The 18460-nt window shown below is 40.5% G+C and overlaps 1 protein-coding gene across 5 annotated transcripts in view; it reads left to right on the forward strand.

The window, feature by feature from the left end:
* Positions 1 to 18460, forward strand: part of axdnd1 (axonemal dynein light chain domain containing 1) — a 179924-nt gene that overhangs the window by 73901 nt on the left and 87563 nt on the right. For all 5 annotated transcript variants that reach the window (XR_015758172.1, XM_043699575.2, XM_043699576.2 and 2 more), the window contains exons 11-14: positions 1843 to 1983; positions 8692 to 8796; positions 11214 to 11334; positions 14520 to 14621. Coding sequence is in view for 4 of the 5 variants with exons in the window: in XM_043699575.2 (XP_043555510.2) it covers positions 1843 to 1983; positions 8692 to 8796; positions 11214 to 11334; positions 14520 to 14621 (469 nt within the window). In the remaining variant the exon portion in view is untranslated. The remainder of the gene's footprint in view (positions 1 to 1842; positions 1984 to 8691; positions 8797 to 11213; positions 11335 to 14519; positions 14622 to 18460) is intronic.

Raw genomic sequence — 18460 nt, forward strand, 5'->3', positions numbered from 1 at the left:
GGCATGATGGGCTGAATAGCCTTCTTCTGCACCATAACAATTGTGTAATTCCTTGATACTTCTAATTCACACATACTCTTTAACTGGTATTGATAGAATTCAAATGGAAGTGCAGACTGGAAATGTGTTGCCTCTCAAACTTGACTTTCCTCCTCTCCTGGCTTGATTTATGGATTAGATTTTGAGGAAATGTGTGTGTTGGGTGCACGTGCAATTTCTAGTTTCAGGATTCTCAACCTCATGCATATAGATTTTAGATTAGATTCCTTACAGTGTGGAAACAGGCCGTTTGGCCCAATCAGTCCACACCGACCCTCCGAAGAGTTACCCACCCAGACCCATTTCTCTCTGACTAATGCACCTAGCACAATGGGCAATTTAGCATGGCCAATTCACCTGACCTGCACATTTTTGGATTGTGGGAGGAAACCGGAGTATCTAGAGGAAACCCATGCAGGCTCAGGGAGAACATGCAAACTCCATGCAGACAGTCGCCCAAGGCTGGAATCGAACCCGGGACCCTGTAGCTGTGAGACAGCAGTGCTAGCCACTGAACCACTGTGCAGCCCTTGCCACATGTATTCTCTCACTCAGGCTTTCTCTCTCAGACTCTCATTCTCTCATGCACACTTACAAACACACTCCTTCCAATACACATTCATACATGCTCACACTCATTCACGCTCATCCATTCATACTAACTCTGAAATGCACTGTCTCATACTCACACCCACTCTCTTTTGCGCACACATTCACTCTCACACACGCGTGACTCATGCATACAATTGTTCACTCCCTCACACGCACTCGTTGGAATGTCGGCTTCACTGACTGAAGAAGAATGTATTGCCCATCCCTAATTACGAGCTGGTGATGATCTGTCGTCTTGAATCGTTGTAGTTCTTGGGATGTAGGGATGCTCAGTGTTGTTAAAGAGGATGTTCCAGGACTTGGACCCAGCAACAGAGTAGTACTGGTGATATAGTTCAAATCAGGATAGTTTGTGGCCTGGAGAGGAACTTACAGATAATGGTGTATCAATGGATCTGTTGGCCTTGTCCTAGGTGGATTCTGAAGTCATGAATATCAGTTCTCATTATACAGTGTGTTTAAGGGGTAAAATGCCTCATGACATGCTATAGAAGCCTTACCATACCAACATAAGGAGATGTTCAGGCAGATACCCAAAAGGATCATCAAGACATAGGTATTAAGGATTGTTTTAATGGAGCAAAGATTGGTGGAGAGGTTGAGTGAGGGAATTCCAGCACGAAGAGCATTGACAACTGAACATATGGCGACTAAGAGTGGAATGATCAAAGTTGGGAATGTGTAAAAGGCCAGAGTTGAAAATAGTTACAATACAGCCTGCTATGACACAGCACCGTTTAAGATAAAATCACATTCCAAGGAGCTTCATAAGAACATTTTCAGACAAAATGATCCCCGGAGTTCCAACTTCTCTCACTGCTCTTTTAACCTTTATCGCATTATATTTACTAATGTGACATTGTGCCAAGTTAATGTGAGTTGATAACCCTGATGAAGGTAGGTAAATTGAGGAAGAATTGCTTGAGGGTATCGGTTGCACACATAATGGAGGAATGAATGTCAACTGAACTGGCAGAAAATCAGAGACACACTCATTCACTTTCTTGACTGGTAATGACATGCAGTAGCCTCAATTTGCACTCGTGTGAGAGAGGGATGAGTAATCTAAGGACAAATGAATTGAAAATGAACTGAACTAGGGAGAGAACAAGTTACAAAAGTCATATGCACTCATTCTGATCGATCTTCTATTTTAAAGAATGTTGTTTTATTTTCATTAATTTTTCTCAGAGAAAGATATGTAAATTTATTGGATTATATTCCTCGTCATTTGAATAACATGCACAACGAAATCATGATGCAACGAGTGTTGGACAAACAACTTATTGTGGAGCTGTTCGTTTTCCAGAATGCTGTTGAAAAACTTAACAGGTAATTATTTCTAATCATAGAGCCAATTGAAAAATTCTTTCTTAGGATGCCAGGAAGAGTTAAATTTGAACAGAAACTCAAGAATAGGACTGATAAAGGCAAATGGATGCAGTTCATCTGATGGTTTATCAATTTTCTTTTGTAGTGAGTCACTCAGAGGAGGAAAATCCAATTTTTAATTCTTACTTTGTGATGAGTTGGCTGCTTTCAGCTAATAAAGCAGTAGTAAGTTTAGGATTGCTGGGGAGGGGTTGGGATAGGGGGGGCTAAGATATACCCCAAGTTTTACACATAGTCCATCAGGGTGTAAGTTTGCTCGGTGACTTGGTAGATTTGTTCTCAGATGTTTTGTCACCATGCTAGGTAACATCATCGGTGAGCCTCCAATGAAGCACTGTCCCACTTGCTAATTATGTGTCTTGGTCTGTAGTATGGGTAATATCACTTCTGGTTATTTTTCTGAGAGGTTGGTAAATGGGGTCCAAATTGATTTGTTTGTTAATGGAGTTCCGGTTTGAATGCCAGGACTTCCCATGCGTGTCAAATACAAACCACGTCTCAACACCACACAAGCCAGAAGAACAGCGAACAGAACGGCTGCAGGATGGTATGAGAAATGATAAATAATGCCCACAACCGACTCCACAAATACAAACGAGAAATTTTGCACCAAAAAACTCTGTACACTAACAGGACTGAAAATGAATGGAAAAGTATGCTAGAACAAGTCATTAACACTAAACAACAGCGGACCAAGACAAAGAAAAGACTAGCCCTACAAGGAAAAACTGGCCAAGCTCTTATACAGCAAAAACACAGACAATTCAGGGACTTGGATAAAGAACCTGTTGGACTGACCACTCACAGACACGGAAGAAGCTGTCCTAGTATGAGGGATGAACTTCATCCACAGGGACACGGGAAAAAAAGGACTTCTTAGCAGCATTGGAATCCACCCTGAAAGGCGATGGTCTTACAGAAGGAATCCAGCAGGCCATCAGACAGACAGTATTACTGCAAACCCTGAGACAGGTGAAATTAACAAGCCAGACCGCCAAAGAATGAAATCTGAAGGATACAACATACCCCGTTTCTAGGGATTGTGGAAGGTACATAAACAAGGGACCCCTCTCAGACCATAGTCTCACTTTCTGGTACACCAACATACAGACTAGCAAAGCAACTATAACGCAAACTGAAACACCAAGTAGAAGACTCAAACCACTCCATCCACTCCACCCAGGAATTCTTTAACATCATAAAAGACACCAAGATGGAGGACGACGAGGTCATGGGTTCCTTCAGTGTGATGGTCCTATTCACATCAATAAATATCACCCTAGTCAAAGAAACACTAGCCCCACTGCTAGACGAACCAAGGACACAAACACTAGACAATGCCAACTCCATCAGCAAGGACAGCATCCTCAAACTAGTAGACCTGTGCCTCACAACTCACTTCACCTTCAACATTAAGATCTACAACCAAATCAATGGGATGCCTATGGGATCACCAATATCAGGACTCTTAGCAGAAGCAGTTATGGAGAGGTTAGAACGAACAACACTTCCCATGATCCATCCCAAGCTTTGTGTCCGCTATCTGGATGACACCTTTGTCATCCCAAAACGCAACAAATTAGAAGAAATCCACAAACACATAGATAACATTCTTACTGATATAAAATTCACCAAAGAGGAGGAGAACAACAACAGAGTCCCCTTCCTAGATGTCACAGTAGAACGAAAGCCAATGGAGAGCTGCAGACCAGCATCTACAGGAAAACCCTACACACTGACCAGATGCTCAACTGCAAGAGCAATCAAGCAGACAAAAGCAAGGACTGCAGATGCTGGAAACCAGAGTTTAGATCAGAGTGGTGCTGGAAAAGCACAGCAGGTCAGGCAGCATCCAAGGAGCAGGAAAATCGACGTTTTGTGCAAAAGCTCATCATCAGAAATAGTCGATTTTCCTGTTCCTCAGATGCTGCCTGACCTGCTGTGCTTTTCCAGCACCACTCTGATCAAAACTCTACAAGAGTAATCATCCCAACATCCACAAATGGAGCTGCATCCGGATATTATTTAAAGGAGCCACAAGACACTGCAGCACCCAGGAACTACAAGAAGCTGAGGAAAAACACCTGTACAACATATTCAGGAACAATGAGTATCCGACAAGCACAAGGTAAAAACAATGACTGCAGATGCTGGAAACCAGATTCTGGATCAATGGTGCTGGAAGAGCACAGCAATTCAGGCAGCATTGAGGAGCTTCAGCAAAATCGACGTTTCGGTCAAAAGCCCTTCATCAGGAATAAAGGCAGAGAGCCTGAAGCGTGGAGAGATAAGCTAGGGGAGGGTGGGGGTAGGGAGAGAGTAGCATAGAGTACAATGGGTGAGTGGGGGAGGAGATGAAGGTGATAGGTCAGGGAGGAGAGGGTGGAGTGGATAGGTGGAAAAGGAGCTAGGCAGTTCGGACAAGTCCGGACAAGTCAAGGGGACTGGAAGTTTGAAACTAGGATGAGGTGGGGGACAAGTCCGGACAAGTCAAGGGGACTGGAAGTTTGAAACTAGGATGAGGTGGGGGAAGGGGAAATGAGGAAGCTGTTGAAGTCCACATTGATGCCCTGGGGTTGAAGTGTTCCGAGTCGGAAGATGAGGCGTTCTTCCTCCAGGCGTCTGGTGGTGAGGGAGCGGCGGTGAAGGAGGCCCAGGACCTCCATGTCTTCGGCAGAGTGGGAGGGGGAGTTGAAATGTTGGGCCACGGGGCGGTTTGGTTGATTGGTGCGGGTGTCTCGGAGATGTTCCCTAAAGCGCTCTGCTAGGAGGCGTCCAGTCCTCCCTGACCTATCACCTTCATCTCCTCCCCGCTCACCCATTGTACTCTATGCTACTCTCTCCCCACCCCCACCCTCCCCTAGCTTATCTCTCCACGCTTCAGGCTCTCTGCCTTTATTCCTGATGAAGGGCTTTTGCCCGAAACGTCGATTTTGCTGAAGCTCCTCGATGCTGCCTGAATTGCTGTGCTCTTCCAGCACCATTGATCCAGAATCCGACAAGCACAGTCCGCCGATTCTACACAATAGACCTAAACAGGAAGACACAACATGCCCAGAGACTCTAGCCAACCAGGTGAAGACCAGACTACTCTGGCCCCTAAGCATTATGGTAACCCACAAACCTACCACCACACTGAACCAGCTCCTGATGAATTTAAAGGACCCCTTACCAACAAATAACAGAACAAATGTCATATACAAAATACCTTTCAAGGACTGGAACAAACATTACATTGGACAAACAGGCAGGAAACTAGCCACCAGCACACATGAGTACCAACAAGCCACCAAAAGACATGACCAACTATCACTAGTATCCTTACACACAGATGAAGAGGGACACCAGTTTGACTGGGCCAACACATCCATCCTGGGACAGGCTAAACAAAGACATACCGGGAATTCCTAGAGACCTAGCATTCAAACCAGAAATCCATTAACAACCATTTTGTTTTGGTCTCCATTTACCTACCTCTCAGAAAAAGAACCAGAAGTGATATCACTCACCACAACAGACCAAGACAGATAAATAGCAAGTCGGACAGAACATCAGCACTTCATCAGAGGCTCCTTAATGATGTTACCTAGCATGCTAATGAAATCTACCAACTCGGTGAACAAACTTACAACCTGATCTACAAATCTTCTCTAAAATTGCAAACCCTAGTCCATATCTATTATCCTCTGCTAGAAAATACACACTTGGATTTTGGCAAGGGGGTGGACAAGTTTGGATTTGGCTGTGAAGCCTCCTGATGATTGAACCAGCTGCCACTCATTACTTAGATAATAATCTGGCTACTAAGCAATTGCCAGCTATGTCCTGATAAAGTTGCAGATATGGATTAGGAGCAGAAATAGGCCACTGTGCCATTCAATAAGATGGTGGCTGATCTGATTACTTCACCTTCCTGCCACCCCCAGCAATCTTACATCTCTTTAGATTATATTATGAATAGGTCAGATTGGAATTGTGAATCCTTTGGTATTGCTATACTAATAGTTCTCACTACAGTGAATTTTGACAGTACATGAAGGAGGGAGATGCTTGAGTCCTACAGAAATCAGGGGAGGGTTTAGAAACCTCAAAGATCGTTGACTTCTGACCATATTGTAAACAGGGTGGACAAGATCATAAAAACCTAAGGCTGTAGAAATAGGAACAGGTGTAGGCAATTCAGCCCTCGAGCTTATTCTACAATTCAGTAGTATCATGGGTAATCTGACAATTCTCATTTAAGCTTTCCTGCATTTTTCATGTAACCTTAGAATCTTGATCAGTTGGGGAATCAATCTATCTCAGCCTTAAATATATACACAGACTCTGTCCCTAGTTATCTGTGGCAAGGGATTCCAAAGACTTTCAAACCTCTGAGAGAAGAAATTCCTCCTCAGTTCAAACTTAAATTGGCATCCCTTTATTCTGAGAGTATGCTGTTTGGCCCTGGGCTGTCCCATGAGGAGAAACATCGTCTCAGCGTTTACCATGTCAAGCTTTTAAAGTCCCTATGAGCTCATTATTCTAAACTCCAGTGAATAGAGTCCAACCTGTTTAGTTTTTGCTCATAAGACATACCTTCCATACCAGGAGTCACCCGAGTGAAACTTCTCTGATCTGTCTCCAATGGATTGCCATATTTCTTTAAAGAAGAGGCCCAAACTGCTCACAGTATTTCAGTTTTGGTCTCACCAGCACCTTGTATAGTTGCAGTAAGCTTCCCTACTCTTATACTGCAACCCCATTGAAGTAAGGATCAATACTCCATTAGCCTTCTTGATTACTTGCTGCACTTGTGTGTTAGTTTTCTGTATTTCATGCACATGTACCTCCAAGTCCCTTTGTGTTGCAGATTACTGCAGTTTTGATCCATTGTTTTCCCTTCCAAAATGAACAATTTCACATTTTCCCACATTATAATCAATGTGCCAGTTTTTTGCCCACTTACTAAACCTATCAAATATCTCTCAGTAAACTGTTTGTAGCCCTCTTGCTGCCTACCTTTCCAACTATTTATGTGTCACCTGCAAATTTAGCCACAATATCTTTGCTTTCTTACTTCCAAGTTATCAGTATATGTTGCAAACAATTCTGGTCCCAGCACAGATCCCTGTGGAACCCTATTAGTTATGGGTTGCCACCTGGAAAAGAACCCCTTATCCCACATGCTATTTCCGACACATTAGTCAATTTTCTATCCATGCCCCAATGTACTACCTCCACTATCACAGACTCCTATGACTTCATCTTTTATGAGAGACCTAGTTGAACTGGAAGTCAAAATACAACACATCTCCTGGTTTCCTGAAAAACACTTCCTTGAAAAACTCTAAATTAGTCAGACACCATTTCCATTTTATGAAGCCATGTTGATTCTGTTTGATTAGATTATGATTTTCCAAATATTCTGCTATTTTTTAATAATTGATTCCAATATTTTTGCAGTTATAGATGTGAGGCTAATTGGCCGATAGTGATCTTTTTTGTCTTTTGACCTTTTTGAATAGGGGTGTCACATTGAAATTTTCCACTCCTCTGGTACTTCTCCAGAATCCATGGATTTTTGGAAAGTTACAACTAATACATCACCATCTGTTGCTACCTCTTTTTGGATCCTAGGGTAGTGCCAGGGAACTTATTTGCCTTTAGCCTCATTAGTTTATCTAACACTACCTCTGTCGTATTGGTGATGGTACTTAACTTCTTCCCCATATTCCTTAGTATTAATGAAATGATCCCATATTGTCAAAGACTGGTGTCCAAGAAAATGCAAGCTAAACTTCCAACATGTACCAACATATCAGTAATCATCACTATTAATTTTTTGCAAGCAGATAGTTCCTCTCTTGGAATATTCAAATTTAGTCTTTATGCCCGATAAATTATATGATGGGCAGTAATGGGCTAGTATTGTGATATTACCTCATATGCTATCCTGTTGTGACTTACACTGGTGTCCAGTTAAAAACCCACTACACAGATAGCATTTTTAATTCTGTATGTGGATCTTGAGCATTTGGAGGGGGGAGGTGAGGAGGACATCAAACTTCAACTTTGACCACCATGCGAGAAATAACCTGTATTGGATCACTATAGTAAACAACACAATTTTGCACTGCAATCAATAGAATGTAGAATGTAGCAAGTTGTATGTCATGCACCCAATCTATTTGAAATCCTATTCTGTGTTTTCATCAGAAATCATTAATCCTATTCTGTGTTTTCATCAGAAATCATTAAGGAATGATCAGTGGGTGCAAATATAGGCTATTTTCCTCAAGGTAATGGGCTCTAAGATCCTTTGTAACCTCCTTGACAACTCAACTAACATCTCAGCTAATTCAGCACAAAGCACAAAAGATGAAAACCATGTAATACTTGCATCACATTGAATAATATAATTAAAACTTTTAGTGTAAACTTTTATGTCGTACATCTAAGTCATTTTTGTTTCCACACTGTAATGTAATCTAATCTAATCTAGTTCATAGCATCATGAAATGAGCAATATATTTTATGAATCATCGAGGTTTTTAAATTGCCACAGTTAACACTAAACATAGGTGTGCAGACAAAATACTTCCAAATGTAATTAGCTCCTTTATCGTAGATCATGTGAACTATGCCAAATCTGTGTCTTTTTTCCAGTGAACTTGGTGAACTTCGAGAACGTGATCACAAGGTGGCTAAGACCGTTGAGAAAACACAGACTGATCTGAGTGATGCATTGATTGATGCCCAGAAACATGCCAAGTGAGTCTGCAGTGTTCTGACACACATACTGGCAGATTAAAAAAGAAAACTATGAATTCTGTAAACATGAAAATGAGTTCTATCAAGGAAGAGTTTTGACCAATCACAGAATATGTATTAAGGTTTCAGTGCAGTAGGTTAGAGGCATACATTGCTTTAGAATTGGAAATAAATTGCCACAATGATTGAAAGAATGTGATGTTTAAAACTTAGCTCGAGGCTAAACAGGATTTTAAGGTCTATTTCAACGTAAAAGAGTGAGAGGTAAGGACAATAAAAAGAGGACTAAACTCCATAAAGATTTGTATTTTTCATGATATGGGAGTTTAACATGTCAGTCCAGAAGGCAAGGTTGAAATTTTTTCACGGCTATCTTTGTAGCAAGGTAAGCCCAGTGGCGAAGCATGGCACCTGAGGATGAATAACTTCGTCATTGGCTGGGGCCGCAGTGGTGAGAGGGCACCATGGCAACATCGACTGCAGCGATATTCTCCAATGTTGGTGTACCTGGCACGGGCAGTGGCGAAGGTGAATGATGGTGCCTGAGGATCGGAGATTTTGACATTAGTTGGGTCTGGCAGGGCAGTGGTTGTTCCGAACTGGCTGCTTCTGCTTTGTTCACCTGTTTCCTGTGGCAACATTCTTTTCCCTTGCTGACTGTGCCTGCTTCAGTGCAGTGCAGCCACCTTTTGATTTCTTTTTATTGAAGCGCTTCCAAAACCTGCAATGAAAACCATAATTCTGTTGTCTTTTTTGATGAATCTGTGTGATGAATCTGCGAACTGGTCAGGTGGTTGTACAGGAGAAAAATGTTGAAGAGGAAGAAAAGGCTGCTGATGAAGAAACTACTGCTACTCATTTTCACACTTTTAGCCAGCAATTGACTGCATGTAACTTTGGTATAGTTGAGACAGCATACATGAATGATCTTGAGCATGGAGGAATTTGCTTTCAATTCTGCAAATTTGCCTTTGCACTGGGATCAATATGTAAGTGCTGACTAACTTGTCACAGCCATGGACCAACCATGATACAGCATCTGATGACTGATGTCTCAGTGTCACAGTGAATGGGCAGGGATTACAGGCTGGAGAGTACTGAAGTAGGAAATCTCAGCCACAGCTCCTTTAGATAAAAGTGGTGGATGTGCAGGATGATCTACCAAAGGAGGCTGTACAAAACGTATTGCAAATCTGATAAAAGCAGTGTTTGTTTTGCAGATAATGTTGCTGAGCACATTTGAAAGTAAATGGCAGACTTTTACTAGTTCCCTGTAGGCAGGGTCGAGCATGAAACTTACATTGGACCAGTCCCTAATGTCTGCTCACCACTTAGGACATTTTCCTAAGTTTTTGTGATTTTACTAATGGCATGCAAAATGCATACGGCCTTGCAAATTCAAATGAGGCAAGATCTTATTGATGGCCTGGTTGGTATTCAATTGTGCCAGGAACTGAGAGCCAACAGAAGAGCTGACTGAAAGCTTTGTCTTTTAGAAGCAATGCTCTCAGTTTAGAGGTTCTTCAGAGTGTGGGACCAAAATGAAGTGCTACTACTAGAAAGGTATCTCCTGTAGAATGAGGGGTGAGTGGGCTGCCAATTGGATGATATGAGTGGAAAGTGTACGACAAGTGGGTGAAGAGGTTCAACCACATATCAATCTCCAGGACAGTCACAGATGCTTAATACCGTGAGTTTGAAGGAAGCCACATGTTCACACTGTTCTGAAAACTGCTTTCCAGCAACAAGAAAAGGCAGGATGACATTCTTGAAACTCATCACCATGAGACATAATTTGGCTGTGCAAGTCAATGCCTTTAGACTTTAATTTCTCCATGAAGAGGAGAATGGCATAGAGATAGGATAGAGCCAAGTGGAGTAGTTCATGCCTTCTTAAATTCTACTTAGTTAATGTAATGGTATGTTGTGTCATACCTCCAGGGGTCATAAACAAGCTAAAGGCTTTCGGTGCAGTGTCAGTTGTGTTCTGCAGTTTGCACTTTCCTAAACTAGACCTCTAACCATAATTTCTTATTTGTCCAAGAGCTGTAAAATTCAAACTCTACCTGCTGACACCTAGGATTAAGTGTCTTAACAGTGACATCTCTGATTTAAATTGAAGTAAGAGTTTTAGAAACCTTGAAAACAATGTAAAACTATTTTAAAACATGTATTGAGGAGGGAGAACACCTGTTAGACATAGTAGATTTTTTTTAAAAAAGTAAGAACTGGCATTGAAAGTGCATCCGTATGCACAGCCTGAGGGGGACAAAAGGGGTTGAGCATGTGCAGTCAGTAGGCATTTTGTAAAACTTATCACGTACATAGCTTGTCCACTAGAATGACTGGTAGTTGCTACTCAACCAAAGTTTTGTTTGATTCCAAACAAGAGAAATAAATTGTTTTTATATTCACAGTCTGCTGGATGAATATCACCAGTTGTATGAATTGCAGAGAAAAAGATTAATTTCCCAAGTGAATGCCCTGACCCAGGAGAAGGATTGGTGGAGTGAAGCAGCCTATAGCCTGGCATTGAAGGTAAATCACACTGCATTTTTATGTGTTGTACTTTGACTGCAATAACTAATTTGCATCCTTCACCCTGCCCCATCCCTCACCCCTGTCATTCATCTTAAACAGCATATTTATTTGTACGTTTCAATCATTTATTTAGCTGCCTATCTGGATGGGATGCATTCTTGCAGATTCTAGTAATAAGTCATTGTCCATGTAAGTTATGTGATTTCTTGACAAGTGAATCCATTCAAACATTGCACACACACCTGGGGATTCTGCAAAATATACAAATTGTCTTGCATTCAGTTTTGTGGATGTCATAATCACATTGCATTACTGATGAGAGATTATGCTCAATTCAGTTAAAATGTATTGTTCAATACATTTGGTTATTCCATAGTTCCTTCACAGATTGAAAATATAGGTCCCAATCTCTTTATTATAGGAAAACAACTCTGCAGTGCATGTCATTGCTGCTATACTGGTAGAATGGTGAGCTAACCTGTAGAATTTGGACTGTCCAGGTCATTCTCCTCATTTGTTTTTAATGTCCACACTGGCAGTAGTGGATTGGAAAATATTGATTTATATATATCTATTTTGGGTCTATATGATGGTCAGAAATAATTTTTTACCTTGTTCAAAACAAACAAGAAAATAATTGGGCTGGGTGTCCCATTTACTAGTATCACCATCCCTGAGTATGTTGTTTCCTAATGGCCACCACCCATCCTCCCCACCTTTGGCTGATTAGTCTATATTGCCCTATGTTGAAACACATCCGGGAAGAAGCACTGAGGGTGTCAAGGGCACAAGGTCAGATACTAAGTTGCCTTGTCAGAATCTAAACTGAACGCTGGTTAGCACGTTATTCCTTTGCAAGTGTCTCTTGGCAGTGTTGTCAGTGAGCCCTCCGATCAATTTGCTGATGATTGAGAGTGGACTGTGGATGGAGGATTTCAAAGCCATCACCAAGAGTGGCTGTGTAGCACTGCTACTGACTAAACTGGTCTTAAAAGACACAGCTGCTAAACTGCATCAGAAGGAGGTAGTGAAGGATCCAACAAGAGTGAAAAATTTAATTGATCTCACCCTTCCCAGTCTGCTTGTCACAGATAGATAAGTCCATGAATGTATCAGGAGGAGTGACAACTGCACACTCTGTGTGAAGGCAAATCCTGTGTACACACATATACTCCACCCTGGGTAGCACTACTATGATGTGAAATGGGTCAGACTTCAAACAGAAGTAACACTCTAAATGTGAAGCTCTGTGGCCACACCATCAAGCTAAGAGTCGAAAGGTGATGAAGAGCTTATGCCCAAAATATTGACTCTCCATTCCTCGAATGCTGCCTGATCTGCTGTGCTTTTCCAGTGCCACACTTTTCAACTCTTGACTCTCCAGCATCGCAGTCCTCACTTTCTCCATCAAGCTGAGAGATCAGTTCTTATTTGATGAAAATTGCAGGAGTAAAGAAAGAAAATAGAGAAGGTCTGGCAGTGGCTGTGGAGAGAGCAACAGACTTAATGTTTCTAATCCAAAGACTTTCTTTGGAAGAGTGCAGGAGGGCATGACAGGAGCAGCACAAGGCATAGCAAAAAAAAAATGTCAGCCTTAATCTTGGGTGAAACTACAACACAGGAGTGCTAGCATGCCAAATAGTGGAAACAGTAAATAATAGGTAGGGCTAAGAAATTCCACACCAATGGATCGTATCTAAGTTTTGCAGTCCTGCCACAACCGTTATAAAGTGGTGCTGGACAATTAAACAACTGAAGAAGGTGGAGGTTTAACTAGTGTCCAATCCTCAATACTGGGGGAGTCAAGTTGAAAACCAAGGCTGAAGCATTGCAGTAATCTTCTGCCCAAAAGTCCAAGTGGATGATCCATCTTGGCTTTTCTGAGGACTCCAGCATCACAGACCCCATTCTTCAGTCAATTCAGTTTATGTCATATTCAGAAATGGCTGAAGGCACGCGATTCTGAAAACATGATGAGTCCTGATAACTTTTCGACAGTAGTACTGAAAACAATATGCCCCTAGCCGAGTTATATTAGTACAGTAGTACCCCTCAATACAAAAAAAGATAAATCCACTCTCAATTATTAGTAAATTGATGGAAGGGCTCATTGACAGTACTATCAAGAGACACTTCCAAAGGAATAACCTGCTAACCAGTATTCAGTTTAAGTTCTGACAAAGCAACTTACCATCTGACCTTGTTACAACTTTGCTCTAAATATGAACAAAAGAACTAGAGTTCAGAGGTGAGGTGTGAGTAACTGTCCTTGATATTAAGTCAACATATGACTGAATATGGCATCACCTGTATGTTCAGGACTGAATGGCCTACTCTTACTCTTAGTTTCTATGTTCCCTTCCAATGTACACGCTACCCTGTCTTGGAAGTGTATCATCATTCCTTTATAGTTATTGGATCAAAATCCTGGAAATCAATTCCTAACAGGACTATGGGTGCCCCCACACCTTAAAAACTGCAGTGGTTCACAAAAGCAGCTCACCATCATCTTCACTAGGGCAATTAAGAATGGGCAATAACTTCTAGCATAGCCAACAATGCCCACATCCTATGAACAAAAGAGGCTGCCAGTTTGATGTAATCTATTTTGCATACTGCATAAAATCGGCTTTACTGTCTTCATGTCACTATAGTTTCTCCATTACTTTATCCAAACAATCTCCAGCAAAATCACGAGTTAATTCAAAACTGGTATTGCAGAGATGACATGGACTGGGACTCATCTGTCACTTGAAATGTTTTGAAATGCAAGTAAATGAAGTAAAAGAGGGATAAATAGTTAAAGAAATTCCTATTCATTTTGTTTTATTAAGCTATTTTAATTTGCTGTGACAATTTTATTTGACAAATATAAGAATTAAAATAGTGCAGCAAAATCCAACTTTGCAGTTTTAAAAACAGAATTTTGTCACTTAACACCATGGAATCAGGAAAGTGTCCAGTTTATTAAATAAATTGCATTTGGTATGGGACCAAGTAAGGTAAACCAGGTGAAGGTCTCTGTACTGAACCATACTTAGAAGTATCTTTAACATCTCATGTGCAAAATGCCTCCATTATAGATGACTGGACCAAAAATCAGTTTTGTAATTGGAATGTTAGATCTTGGTGAAATCCTGAAATTTACACAAAGAAATCTTTGTTCATTGTTCTCTTTATAGGTGATTGAAGAGCAGGATCTCAAACTAGTTCATGACCTTCAAGTCAGTGAGAAACTCTGGGTTAAAGTTGCACAACACTTTGCCACAGTGCTTGGTACAAAGGTAGTAACTCTTTCATTTACTGATGTAGTTGAAAATTAAACATTTAATCCACAAACATTACCTGAAATTGCATGAAATGTCAGTTTGGTTGCCTGGACCAAATTTGTGGCAAAACTCATAGCCTGTGCTGGAATTTCCTGCAAATGTTATGATTACTCTTGAGGATAAAAATAAAACTGGAGCATATTTTCTTTTGAGGCTTAGGTACAGAATAACGCATTGTTCTGACATTAAGCCTTTGTTTAAATGGCAATGGTAGGTGTTGTACAATTTGTCTCCAAAGTACCTACTTTATAAATCAATGAAAAGTGTCTTGTCCCTAATGCTCACTCTATCATTCACAATTATGTGTGCCCTAAAATTCTTTGTTTTAGATCACTTTATCAGAATACAGGCCTTTAATTGACAGAATGTCTTTTATTATTGTTGCCAATTGTGTTAATATTGCACCATTGAAAATATTCAAAAAATATGACATGCAAATTTATAATTTTCCATGTATTAGTTTGAAATTTCTCATAGAATAACTCTGACTTGGACTTGACTCTCTTTAAAGTTTAAAAACAGAATTATTTGAACCGCTATTTGATTATATGAAACTTTACAGGGCACAGAAGGAGGCCAGAATCACAGAAGTGTCATAGCACAGAAGGAGGCCATGTAACCCATCATGTCTGCACCGACCCTTCAAATGAGCATAATTATCTACTGTCAATTTCCTACTTTATTCCCATGGCCTCATTCTTGATTTCTATCAAAATAATCATCTAATGCCCTCATGAATACATCAGTTAAGCCTGCCTCCACCAGAGTTCCAGGCAGTGTTCCATTACCGAACTAACTTACTCTGTGAGAATCTTTTCTAGCATCACTTTTTCTTCTTATGCAAATCACTTTAAATCTATGCTCTCTGGTTCTTGATCCTTTTACAAATGGGAAACAGTTTCTCCCTATTTATTCTATCATGGCTGCTCAAGATTTTGAAAACCAGTATCAATCTCCTGTAAGCCTTTTTTTTGTCTAAGGAGAACAGCCAAAACATCTTTGGTCTATCCTCAGAACTGAAGGTTATCATCCCTGGAACAATTCTTGTAAATCACTCTGCATTCTCTCCAAAATGTTCACATCCTTCCTATGATGTGGTGCCCTCAACAGTGCACAATACTCCAGCTGAGGTCTAGCAAGTATTTTATACAAGTTCAACATGTTCTGGGGAAGGGACGCTGGATGCAAAATGTTAATTCAGTTTTTTTTCTTCCAGAGATGCTGCTAGACCTGCTGAGTTTCTCTAGCACTTTGTTTTTGTTTCAAATCTTCAGTATCTTCAGTTTTTGTTTTATTCAACATCATCTCCTTGCTCTTGTAGTCTATACCCCTATTAATAAAGCTAAGGATGCTTTGTTTTATTAATTGGTCTCTCAATCTTTTCTTACACCTTCAGTGATCTATGAACATATCCACCCAGGTCCTTGTGCTCCTTTACCCCTTATTTCATAATGTCTTTCAATGTTCTTCTGATCAAAACAGATCATCTCCTACTTCTCTGCATTGAACACCACCTACCATACATTTACCCACTTCAACTTGTTTATGTCCTTTTGGAGTTCTACACCACCCTCTTCACAGTTTACAGTTCTACACTTTATATCAACAGTAATCTTTGAAATTGTCCCACACACCAAGACCTCGATCATTGATATATTTCAGGAACAGCAAGGATCCTATCAGCAGCTCCTATGAATCTTCAATACAAACCTTCCTTCAGTCTGAAGAATGTTCATTAACCACTATTCTGTTTCCTATTACTTCATACTGCATTTAGTCCATGACCAACAACTTTCCTCATGTCTGTTATGTGGCACCATATCAAATGCCTTCCAGAAGCCATATACGCTGCATCAACAACATTAAACTCATCAAACCTTTGTTGAACCTGAGATGAGGGCCAAAGTTGAGAAAACAAGGACTGCATAGTGACTTAATTGAGTATGGGAATTGAACCTCCACTGTTGATTTCACTCTTTCAAAAGCCAACTGTCTGAAAACTAACCTAACTAACCCTCTCACTTCCTTCATAATTCTTGGACGCATCTTTTTCTGTCCTGGTGCTTTGTCAACTTTAAGTACCAATAATCTATCAAGAACTTCTTCCTTTTGAATCCTTCTTTGCTAGAGTTTCCGCCACCATCATCATGGTATGGGTAACATCTTCCTTTTGGTTAAGACAGTTGCAAAGTATTCATTTACTGTCTCAGCCATGTCTGCCACTTTTTTATGTAAATCCCCTTTCTGGTCTCTACTCAGTCTTACTTCTCTTTTAAGCATTCTTTTACTATTTACATGTCAGTACAAGTCTTTGGGGCATACCTTCCATGTTGGCTGGAAGTCTTTTCTCATAATTTCTCTTTGCTTCTTTTATTTGCTTTTTCATCCCCTGCTCTGGTTCTGTATTCCTCTTGGTTCTCAATTGTATTTTCTACCTGACACATGTTTTCTTCTTTACCTTAATTTCTTTCTCTTTGACAACTCTGGGTTTATTTTCACTATTTTTTCCAATATATACCTCAGCTGTACTTGAACCTTCTCCTCTTTGAAGGTAGCCCACTGTTCAGTTACATATTTTCCCATCAACGTATTGTTCCAGTCGACCTTAGCCAGCTCTTCTTTCTCCATGGAAGTCAGCTCTCTGCCAATTGATTTTTCTTATGTTGGATTACAGTTCAGAAGGAGGCCATTTGGTCTGTCGTTTGTCAGCCACCCTCTGCAAGACCAGTTTAGCTGGGGTTGCTCTCTGCCTTTCTACCCAAACTTGCAAATTTTCACCTTCAGGTAATTATCAAATTCCTTCTTGAGAGCCATGATTGAATCTGCCTCCATCACACTATCACTAGAACATTTTATAAACTAACCATTCACTGCTTCCAAAGATTTGTCCTCAAGTCCTTTTTTGTCTCAGTCGCTTTATGATTTTGGACACCACTATCAGATCTCCTCTCAAATCTGTCTTCTTACTGGAGGACAATCCTATCCTGTCCAACCTGTACATTGTTGTCTCTCAACACTGGAACCTTACAAGTACATCTCTGCACCATTTTTAATGACTTTGCATCCTTTCTAAAACATACTGACTAAAATTAAACAGGATATTGCAGTTGAGACTGTTCTATAAATGTTAACCTAACTTCCACACTTTTGTGTTCTTTGTCTCTGTAAAGCCCATGATCCTGTTGACTGTTTTCTCAACCTGTTCTGTTACCTTCAATAACATGTGCATATATACCCCCGGTACGTAGACTCCTGGATCTCCTTTAGAATGATCATATATTTAACATTGCTTCTCCAAGTTCTTTCTCCCTTCCAAAATGTATCATTTCACAATTCTCTGCATCAATTATCATCTCTAGTGCATCTGCTCATTTCACTGGTCTGTGACCTCTGGAGATCTATCAATATCTTCTTCATAATTCACAATACTTCCATTTTGTGTTGTATTTTGAAATTGTGCCTTGCGCATCTCAGTCCAGGTTACACATATATATCATGAAAAGCAGTAGCCCTAAGATTCACCTCTAGAAATCCCCTATATTCATTTATCCAATTAGAAAAACAACCATTCACTATTAATTTGTTTGCTATCACTCAGCCAAGTCTGCATATGCTATTACTATCTCATTTATTTCATTGCAGCAATTTGGCTGGCAAGTTTTTTGATGTCGTAGTTTATCAAAAACCTTTTGGGGATCATGGCACCACATCAATCATAGTTCCTTTGTGAACACCCTCAAATAATCTCATGCTGCCACTTTGGACCTTGTTACTCTGGTAAACACTTGTCATGC

The sequence above is a fragment of the Chiloscyllium plagiosum genome, unplaced genomic scaffold (genome assembly GCF_037043375.1).
Source record: "Chiloscyllium plagiosum isolate Xiang-an unplaced genomic scaffold, Cpla_swu_hap1 HiC_scaffold_9, whole genome shotgun sequence".
Lineage (NCBI taxonomy): Eukaryota > Metazoa > Chordata > Chondrichthyes > Orectolobiformes > Hemiscylliidae > Chiloscyllium > Chiloscyllium plagiosum.